This window comes from Bombina bombina, chromosome 12 (assembly GCF_027579735.1).
Source record: "Bombina bombina isolate aBomBom1 chromosome 12, aBomBom1.pri, whole genome shotgun sequence".
NCBI classification, from domain to species: domain Eukaryota; kingdom Metazoa; phylum Chordata; class Amphibia; order Anura; family Bombinatoridae; genus Bombina; species Bombina bombina.
This window is the reverse complement of record NC_069510.1, coordinates 121,721,395-121,732,691: the sequence shown is the minus strand read 5'-3', so window position 1 is coordinate 121,732,691 and position 11,297 is coordinate 121,721,395. Positions and strand designations below refer to the sequence as shown.

General features: G+C 48.9%; 1 protein-coding gene across 1 annotated transcript; it reads right to left on the bottom strand.

Annotated features, from left to right (window-relative positions):
* Positions 1-5,315: 5,315 nt before the first annotated feature.
* Positions 5,316-11,096, bottom strand: ENDOG (endonuclease G). The gene is made up of 3 exons (XM_053696148.1): positions 10,386-11,096; positions 5,972-6,081; positions 5,316-5,883 (listed from the first exon to the last, which is right to left on the bottom strand). The coding sequence occupies exons 1-3, from the start codon at positions 10,866-10,868 to the stop codon at positions 5,610-5,612; spliced, it is 867 nt and encodes a 288-aa protein (XP_053552123.1). The 5' UTR covers positions 10,869-11,096; the 3' UTR covers positions 5,316-5,609.
* Between the last annotated feature and the right edge of the window lie 201 nt (positions 11,097-11,297).

Below are 11,297 nucleotides of genomic sequence, written 5' to 3'. Positions count from 1 at the left end.
TGTGCATGTAACCTAAATAAAAAGCAGGCTGGGCATCCCAGTCCTGAGTTCTTGGTTGTCCCTCAATCGCAGCGTTGACTCGTTTTTGTGGGCAGAAGGGTATCCTAGCTGTACTACAGCTAAGGGGGATTATTCTACATTTGCGAGACTCATATAGAATACTATGGAAAGCAGTTTCTCCCCTCTTCAGCAATAGGAATCCAGGCTACTAAGCGGTCCATCTCTCAGCGAGACTAAGGGTAACCGTAACACTCACCCTCACCTGCACCCCTCATAGATCATCACCCCTTACACATCACCCACCCTCTCTTCCACCCCTCATAGATCATCACCCCTTACACATCATTCACCCTCTCCTGCACCCCTCATAGATCATCACCCACCCTCTCCCTGCACCCCTCATAGATCATCACCCCTTACACATCACTCACCCTCTCCTGCACCCCTCATAGATCATCACCCCTTACACATCACTCACCCTCTCCCTGCACCCCTCATAGATCATCACCCCTTACACATCACTCACCCCTCATAGATCATCACCCCTTACACATCCCCCGCCCTCTCCTGCAGCCCTCATAGATCATCGCCCCTTACACATCACTCACCCTCTCCTGCACCCCTCATAGATCATCGCCCCTTACACATCACTCACCCTCTCCTGCATCTCTCATAGATCATCACCCCTTACACATCACTCACCCTCTTCTGCACCCCTCATAGATCATCACCCCTTACACATCACCCGCCCTCTCCTGCACCCCTCATAGATCATCACCCCTTACACATCTCTCACCCTCTCACTGCACCCCTCATAGATCATCACCCCTTACACATCACTCACCCTCTGTCTGCTCCTCTCATAGATCATCACCCCTTACACATCACTCACCCTCTCCTGCACCCCTCATAGATCATCACCCCTTACACATCACTCACCCTCTCCTGCACCCCTCATAGATCATCATCCCTTACACATCACTCACCCTCTCCTGCACCCCTCATAGATCATCACCCCTTACACATCACTCACCCTCTCCCTGCACCCCTCATAGATCATCACCCCTTACACATCACTCACCCTCTCCCTGCACCCCTCATAGATCATCACCTCTTACACATCACCCGCCCTCTCCTGCACCCCTCATAGATCATCACCCCTTACACATCACTCACCCTCTCCCTGCACCCCTCATAGATCATCACCCCTTACACATCACTCACCCTCTCCCTGCACCCCTCATAGATCATCACCCCTTACACATCACCCGCCCTCTCCTGCACCCCTTATAGATCATCACCCCTTACACATCACTCACCCTCTTCTGCACCCCTCATAGATCAACACCCCTTACACATCACCCGCCCTCTCCTGCACCACTCATAGATCATCCCCCCTTACACATCACTCACCCTCTCCTGCACCCCTCATAGATCATCACCCCTTACACATCACTCACCCTCTCCTGCACCCCTCATAGATCATCAACCCTCACACATCACTCACCCTCTCCTGCACCCCTCATAGATCATCACCCCTTACACATCACTCACCCTCTCCTGCACCCCTCATAGATCATCACCCCTTACACATCACTCACCCTCTCCTGCACCCCTCATAGATCATCACCCCTTACACATCACTCACCCTCTCCTGCACCCCTCATAGATCATCACCCCTTACACATCACCCACCCTCTCCCTGCACCCCTCATAGATCATCACCCCTTACACATCACCCGCCCTCTCCTGCACCCCTTATAGATCATCACCCCTTACACATCACTCACCCTCTTCTGCATCCCTCATAGATCAACACCCCTTACACATCACCCGCCCTCTCCTGCACCCCTCATAGATCATCACCCCTCACACATCACTCACCCTCTCCTGCACCCCTTATAGATCATCACCCCTTACACATCACTCACCCTCTTCTGCATCCCTCATAGATCAACACCCCTTACACATCACCCGCCCTCTCCTGCACCCCTCATAGATCATCACCCCTCACACATCACTCACCCTCTTCTGCACCCCTTATAGATCATCACCCCTTACACATCACCCGCCCTCTCCTGCACCCCTTATAGATCATCACCCCTTACACATCACTCACCCTCTTCTGCATCCCTCATAGATCAACACCCCTTACACATCACTCACCCTCTCCTGCACCCCTCATAGATCACCCCTTACACATCACTCACCCTCTCCCTGCACCCCTCATAGATCCTCACCCCTTACACATCACTCACCCTCTCCCTGCACCCCTCATAGATCATCACCCCTTACACATCACTCACCCTCTCCTGCATCCCTCATAGATCATCACCCCTTACACATCACTCACCCTCTTCTGCATCCCTCATAGATCAACACCCCTTACACATCACCCGCCCTCTCCTGCACCACTCATAGATCATCCCCCCTTACACATCACTCACCCTCTCCTGCACCCCTCATAGATCATCAACCCTCAGACATCACTCACCCTCTCCTGCACCCCTCATAGATCATCACCCCTTACACATCACTCACCGTCTCCTGCATCCCTCATAGATCATCACCCCTTACACATCACTCACCCTCTCCTGCACCCCTCATAGATCATCACCCCTTACACATCACTCACCCTCTCCTGCACCCCTCATAGATCATCACCCCTTACACATCACTCACCCTCTCCTGCATCTCTCATAGATCATCACCCCTTACACATCACTCACCCTCTTCTGCACCCCTCATAGATCATCACCCCTTACACATCACCCGCCCTCTCCTGCACCCCTCATAGATCATCACCCCTTACACATCACTCACCCTCTCCTGCATCTCTCATAGATCATCACCCCTTACACATCACCCACCCTCTCCTGCACCCCTCATAGATCATCGCCCCTTACACATCACTCACCCTCTCCTGCACCCCTCATAGATCATCACCCCTTACACATCACTCACCCTCTCCTGCACCCCTCATAGATCATCACCCCTTACACATCACTCACTCTCTCCTGCACCCCTCATAGATCATCACCCCTTACACATCACTCACCCTCTTCTGCACCCCTCATAGATCATCACCCCTTACACATCTCTCACCCTCTCCTGTACCCCTCATAGATCATCACCCCTTACACATCACTCACCCTCTCCTGCACCCCTCATAGATCATCACCCCTTACACATCACTCACCCTCTCCTGCACCCCTCATAGATCATCACCCCTTACACATCACTCACCCTCTTCTGCACCCCTCATAGATCATCACCCCTTACACATCACTCACCCTCTCCTGCATCCCTCATAGATCATCACCCCTTACACATCACTCACTCTCCTGCACCCCTCATAGATCATCACCCCTTACACATCACTCACCCTCTCCTGCACCCCTCATAGATCATCACCCACCCTCTCCCTGCACCCCTCATAGATCATCACCCCTTACACATCACTCACCCTCTCCTGCATCCCTCATAGATCATCACCCCTTACACATCACTCACTCTCTCCTGCACCCCTCATAGATCATCACCCCTTACACATCACTCACCCCTCATAGATCATCACCCCTTACACATCCCTCATAGATCATCACCCCTTACACATCCCCCGCCCTCTCCTGCAGCCCTCATAGATCATCACCCCTTACACATCACTCACCCTCTCCTGCACCCCTCATAGATCATCGCCCCTTACACATCACTCACCCTCTCCTGCACCCCTCATAGATCATCGCCCCTTACACATCACTCACCCTCTCCTGCATCTCTCATAGATCATCACCCCTTACACATCACTCACCCTCTTCTGCACCCCTCATAGATCATCACCCCTTACACATCACCCGCCCTCTCCTGCACCCCTCATAGATCATCACCCCTTACACATCACCCACCCTCTCCTGCACCCCTCATAGATCATCGCCCCTTACACATCACTCACCCTCTCCTGCACCCCTCATAGATCATCACCCCTTACACATCACTCACCCTCTCCTGCACCCCTCATAGATCATCACCCCTTACACATCACTCACCCTCTCCTGCAGCCCTCATAGATCATCACCCCTTACACATCACTCACCCTCTCCTGCACCCCACATATATCATCACCCCTTACACATCACTCATCCTCTCCTGTACCCCTCATATATCATCACCCCTTACACATCACTTACCCTCTCCTGCACCCCTCATAGATCATCACCCCTTACACATCACTCACCCTCTCCCTACACCCCTTATAGATCATCACCCCTTACACATCACTCACCCTCTCCTGCATCCCTCATAGATCATCACCCCTTACACATCACTCACCCTCTCCTGCACCCCTCATAGATCATCGCCCCTTACACATCACTCACCCTCTCCTGCACCCCTCATAGATCATCGCCCCTTACACATCACCCACCCTCTCCTGCATCTCTCATAGATCATCACCCCTTACACATCACTCACCCTCTCCTGCACCCCTCATAGATCATCACCCCTTACACATCACTCACCCTCTCCTGCATCTCTCATAGATCATCACCCCTTACACATCACTCACCCTCTCCTGCACCCCTCATAGATCATCACCCCTTACACATCACTCACCCTCTCCTGCACCCCTCATAGATCATCACCCCTTACACATCACTCACTCTCTCCTGCACCCCTCATAGATCACCCCTTACACATCGCCCACCCTCTCCTGCACCCCTCATAGATCATCACCCCTTACACATCACTCACCCTCTCCTGCACCCCTCATAGATCATCACCCCTTACACATCACTCACCCTCTCCTGCACCCCTCATAGATCATCACCCCTTACACATCACTCACTCTCTCCTGCACCCCTCATAGATCATCACCCCTTACACATCACTCACCCTCTTTTGCACCCCTCATAGATCATCACCCCTTACACATCACTCACCCTCTCCTGCAGCCCTCATAGATCATCACCCCTTACACATCACTCACTCTCTCCTGCACCCCTCATAGATCATCACCCCTCTCACACGTCATTAATCTTACTTAAATGATGCACATTATTGTTACAACCCATGTGCCACTGATGGAAAGTTCATTACATGACAGGTTCGAGCTATTTCATGAGTTAGAGAAGGGTCATCTGAGTTGCAGGAGATCACATTCCTACTCCAGGTAAGAAGCTGGGATCTTGTATTTGAGCTACTTTAAGCATAATGTTCCTGTAAAGTTTCTCATGATTTGGGAACAGGTGCTGGTTCGGAAGTCATCAGCTACCAGCACATTGATTGGGATGAGAAATAACCAGGCTCCAGTGCATGTCTCAGTATAGGAAAGGTAAGTGCTATAATCTTATTTTATTGCTTAGTTTCTGTCATTAACAAAGTTACCATGGACTGCTCTGAAACAATCAACAATAATAAGAAAAACACATTTAGTGTCATAAACATACATTCATGTCAATAGGTTAATATAACAGCATAAAGTGACTGAAACCCAACAGGACCCTAGACAAAACCATTCCCTATGGGTTCCTTGCCATTATGAATAAGATTCCAGTAGGTGTAGCAGCTTTCAACCTTTTTCTCCAAGGACCCGTGTTACTTTCTCCAACCTATCAGGCCGTTATAGCCTTTAAATTGTTCGTCCTTTTCAAAATGTTAGGGACAAAGAGCAGGCCGGCAGCACGCTCAATGCTCTCTATGGGGACCAGAAAACGATCCAACGGGATCTTATCGTCCACAGGACAATTCGGCATCACGTACGGCCGCAGCTCTATCTCCCCATTAAATTTCTCCAGTACAACCACTTTAAAAAAATGAGTTGGAACAGCCACGTTATTCTTGCCAATCACTTGGTATCGGACATACGTCTTGCCATCGGCCTCCACCCTGCGGGGACAAAACATGGATTTGTAAACTATGTAAGTTAGAGGAGCATTTCATTAGACGATCGTGGAGAATTCAAACATGTACTAACCTGGGTAGGAAAAGGGGACCAGTGCACACATATACATTCTTATGGCTCTTAGTTAACCCACGGCAGTATTTCTCAAGGTTATTCCACGCATTCTGGTTCAGGTTAGGGTTCTGCGGCAATAAAATAATGAGATGAGAGATTTTACTTTTATGATATTTAAGTCACGGGGGGAGAGGGAGATAATATGGCTGTGATCAATACATCAGCACTAGCTACACTTGTTATTTGTTTCTTGCGATCACGTAAACTTACTGCTTGCCACCAATTTAACCAATAGGGTGGTTACTAATATCTATTATGCCACTTACCTGACCAATGCGGTGGGCAGGGTGGGAAGTGAGCTGATGTACGGATGAGGTGTATATATGTGAGGATAGGTACCTACGGTAATAGACAGTAAGTGAGCTGATGTACGGATGAGGTGTATATATGTGAGGATAGGTACCTACGGTAATAGACAGTAAGTGAGCTGATGTACGGATGAGGTGTATATATGTGAGGATAGGTAGCTACGGTAATAGACAGTAAGTGAGCTGATGTACGGATGAGGTGTATATATGTGAGGATAGGTACCTACGGTAATAGACAGTAAGTGAGCTGATGTACGGATGAGGTGTATATATGTGAGGATAGGTACCTACGGTAATAGACAGTAAGTGAGCTGATGTACGGATGAGGTGTATATATGTGAGGATAGGTACCTACGGTAATAGACAGGAAGTGAGCTGATGTACGGATCAGGTGTATATATGTGAGGATAGGTACCTACGGTAATAGACAGGAAGTGAGCTGATGTAAGGATCAGGTGTATATATGTGAGGATAGGTAGCTACGGTAATAGACAGTAAGTGAGCTGATGTAAGGATCAGGTGTATATATGTGAGGATAGGTACCTACGGTGATAGACAGGAAGTGAGCTGATGTACGGATCAGGTGTATATATGTGAGGATAGGTAGCTACGGTAATAGACAGTAAGTGAGCTGATGTACGGATGAGGTGTATATATGTGAGGATAGGTAGCTACGGTAATAGACAGGAAGTGAGCTGATGTAAGGATCAGGTGTATATATGTGAGGATAGGTAGCTACGGTAATAGACAGTAAGTGAGCTGATGTACGGATGAGGTGTATATATGTGAGGATAGGTAGCTACGGTAATAGACAGTAAGTGAGCTGATGTAAGGATCAGGTGTATATATGTGAGGATAGGTACCTACGGTGTTAGACAGGAAGTGAGCTGATGTAAGGATGAGGTGTATATATGTGAGGATAGGTACCTACGGTAATAGACAGGAAGTGAGCTGATGTAAGGATGAGGTGTATATATGTGAGGATAGGTACCTACGGTAATAGACAGGAAGTGAGCTGATGTAAGGATGAGGTGTATATATGTGAGGATAGGTAGCTACGGTAATAGGCAGTAAGTGAGCTGATGTAAGGATCAGGTGTATATATGTGAGGATAGGTACCTACGGTAATAGACAGGAAGTGAGCTGATGTAAGGATGAGGTGTATATATGTGAGGATAGGTACCTACGGTAATAGACAGGAAGTGAGCTGATGTAAGGATCAGGTGTATATATGTGAGGATAGGTACCTACGGTAATAGGCAGTAAGTGAGCTGATGTAAGGATCAGGTGTATATATGTGAGGATAGGTAGCTACGGTGTTAGACAGGAAGTGAGCTGATGTAAGGATGAGGTGTATATATGTGAGGATAGGTACCTACGGTAATAGACAGGAAGTGAGCTGATGTAAGGATGAGGTGTATATATGTGAGGATAGGTACCTACGGTAATAGGCAGTAAGTGAGCTGATGTAAGGATCAGGTGTATATATGTGAGGATAGGTAGCTACGGTGTTAGACAGGAAGTGAGCTGATGTAAGGATGAGGTGTATATATGTGAGGATAGGTACCTACGGTAATAGACAGGAAGTGAGCTGATGTAAGGATGACACAGTTATAGACTGTGCTCCTGAGACCCTGCAACCGTTACTATCAGATATCAGTTTATCGACTGCTCCTGAGACCCTGCAACAATTACTATCAGATACCAGTTTATAGACTGCACCTAAGACCCTGCAACAGTTACTATCAGATACCAGTTTATAGACTGCACCTAAGACCCTGCAACAGTTACTATCAGATACCAGTTTATAGACTGTGCTCCTGAGACCCTGCAAAAGTTACTATCAGATACCAATTTATAGACTGTGCTCCTGAGACCCTGCAACAGTTAATATCAGATACCGGTTTATAGACGGTGCTCCTGAGACCCTGCAACAGTTACTATCAGATACCAGTTTATAGACTGCACCTAAGACCCTGCAACAGTTACTATCAGATACCAGTTTATAGACTGTGCTGCTGAGACCCTACAATAGTTACTATCAGATACCAATTTATAGACTGTGCTGCTGAGACCCTACAACAGTTACTATCAGATACTGGTTTATAGACTGCACCTGAGACCCTGCAACAGTTATTATCAGATACCAGTTTATAGACTGCTCCTGAGACCCTGCAACAGTTACTATCAGATACCAGTTTATAGACTGTGCTCCTGAGACCCTGCAACCGTTACTATCAGATATCAGTTTATCGACTGCTCCTGAGACCCTGCAACAGTTACTATCAGATACCAGTTTATAGACTGCACCTGAGACCCTGCAACAGTTACAATCAGATACCAGTTTATAGACTGCTCCTGAGACTCTGCAACAGTTACTATCCGATACCAGTTTATAGACTGCTCCTGAGACCCTGCAACAGTTACTATCAGATACCAGTTTATAGGCTGCTCCTGAGACCCTGCAACAGTTAATATCAGATACCGGTTTATAGACGGTGCTCCTGAGACCCTGCAACAGTTACTATCAGATACCAGTTTATAGACTGCACCTAAGACCCTGCAACAGTTAATATCAGATACCGGTTTATAGAATGTGCTCCTGAGACCCTGCAACAGTTACTATCAGATACCAATTTATAGACTGTGCTGCTGAGACCCTACAACAGTTACTATCAGATACCGGTTTATAGACTGCACCTGAGACCCTGCAACAGTTACTATCAGATACCAGTTTATAGACTGCTCCTGAGACCCTGCAACAGTTACTATCAGATACCAGTTTATAGACTGTGCTCCTGACACTCTGCAACAGTTACTATCAGATACCAGTTTATAGACTGCTCCTGAGACCCTGCAACAGTTAATATCAGATACCGGTTTATAGACGGTGCTCCTGAGACTCTGCAACAGTTACTATCAGATATCAGTTTATAGACTATGCTCCTGAGACTCTGCAACAGTTACTATCAGATACCAGTTTATAGGCTGCTCCTGAGACCCTGCAACAGTTACTATCAGATACCAGTTTATAGACGGTGCTCCTGAGACCCTGCAACAGTTACTATCAGATACCGGTTTATAGACTGCTCCTGAGACCCTGCAACAGTTAATATCAGATACCGGTTTATAGACTGCTCCTGAGACCCTGCAACAGTTAATATCAGATACCGGTTTATAGACTGTGCTCCTGAGACCCTGCAACAGTTACAATCAGATACCGGTTTATAGACTGTGCGCCTGAGACCCTGCAACAGTTACTATCAGATACCAGTTTATAGACTGTGCTCCTGAGACCCTGCAACAGTTACTATCAGATACCAGTTTATAGGCTGCTCCTGAGACCCTGCAACAGTTAATATCAGATACCAATTTATAGACTGCACCTAAGACCCTGCAACAGTTACTATCAGATACCAGTTTATAGACTGCACCTAAGACCCTGCAACAGTTACTATCAGATACCAGTTTATAGACTGCTCCTGAGACCCTGCAACAGTTACTATCAGATACCGGTTTATAGACCCCCCCCCCCAGTACCCATATACCCCTGGTGCACATATATTCCCCAGTACCCATAAACCCTTGGTGCCCTTATACCCCCAGTACCCATATAACCCCCAGTACCCATAAACCCTTGGTGCCCTTATACCCCCCAGTAACCATATATCCCTAGTGCTCCTTTACCCCCAGTACCCATATACCCTTGGTGCCCTTATACCCCCAGTACCCATATACCCCTGGTGCTCTTATACTCCCCAGTACCCATACACCCCTGCTGCCCTTATACACCGGCTCCCAGTGCCCTTATAGTATACCCCCCAGTACCCATACCACCTTTGCCCTTATACCCCCAGTACCCATACACCCCTGCTGCCCTTATACCCCGGCTCCCAGTGCTCTTATAATATACCACCCCAGTACCCATACACACCTGCTTCCTTATAACCCGGCTCCCAGTGCCCTTATAGTATATCCCCCAGTGCCCTTATACTCCCCCAGTACCCATACACCCCTGCTGCCCTTATACCCCTGCCCCCCAGTAACCATATACCCCCTGGCACCTGCGGGTACACGTTGCTGAGCAGGAAGGTATCATCCATAGCTTTCTGGTTGAACTTGTGGTTTGCTGCCGCTGCCAGGTGCCCCCTATCGAAGCCGCTACCCCGGTAGTCCTGGTTGCTTGCCCGGTGATACGGGTGCACGGTCTCATCCTCCCGGAAGTCACAGTCCTGGCGCTCGGCGCTCCCGCGGATCCGTTCCAAGGTCAGATGCTCCAGCACCCAGGCCGGGCCCCGCAGCCGGGGGTCATAGCTCAGCACGTGAGACTCGCGGCTCTTCAGCTGGCTGAGCCCGGGGAGCCCGAACCGTGTGAGCCCCGCGGAGGGAGCGGCCTGGGACAGCTCGGTAGCCGCACGGACCACAGGCACAGCTAGGCCGCATCCCCCGCCCTCTCTCCGCTGCCTCCAGCCGGTCACGCCTGCACCTAGCGCGGCTCCCACTGCCAGGCAAACCCCGGAGAGCAGCGCCCGCTCCCCCAGCACCATGTCTGGCTCCTGTCACCTTCAGCTGATGTCACTAGGTGGCGCTGTCACTGGGGATAAGGTGACATGAAGTTATGGTTGAGACTAGATTCTATCCCTCTAAAGGACATTGTCCTTTCTGAGAATGGAATTTAGCTCACTCAGTGTGAAAAAGCTAAATCCCATACTGCTAAAGGACATTTTGCCCCCTAGTGGTCATGTCCTGTATAGGGATGGGAATTAGCCCGCTCACAGTGACAGAGCTAGATCACATACTGCTAAAGGATATTTTTGCCCCCTAGTGGTCGTGTCCTGTATAGGGATGGGAATTAGCCTTTTCAAATTGACGGAGCTAGATCACATACTGCTAAAGGACATCTTGCCCCTTAGTGGTCATGTCCTGTATAGGGATGGGAATTAGCCCGCTCACAGTGACAAAGATAGATCCCATAC

Coding starts and splice junctions, on each gene's coding strand:
- ENDOG (XM_053696148.1), bottom strand. CDS start 10,868: ATGGTGCTGGGGGAGCGGGCGCTGCTCTCCGGGGTTTGCCTGGCAGTG. Junction 6,082..10,385: donor TCAGCAACGTGTACCCGCAG/GTGCCAGGGGGT, acceptor TTATTGCCGCAG/AACCCTAACCTGAACCAGAA. Junction 5,884..5,971: donor GGTCCCCTTTTCCTACCCAG/GTTAGTACATGT, acceptor TTGTCCCCGCAG/GGTGGAGGCCGATGGCAAGA.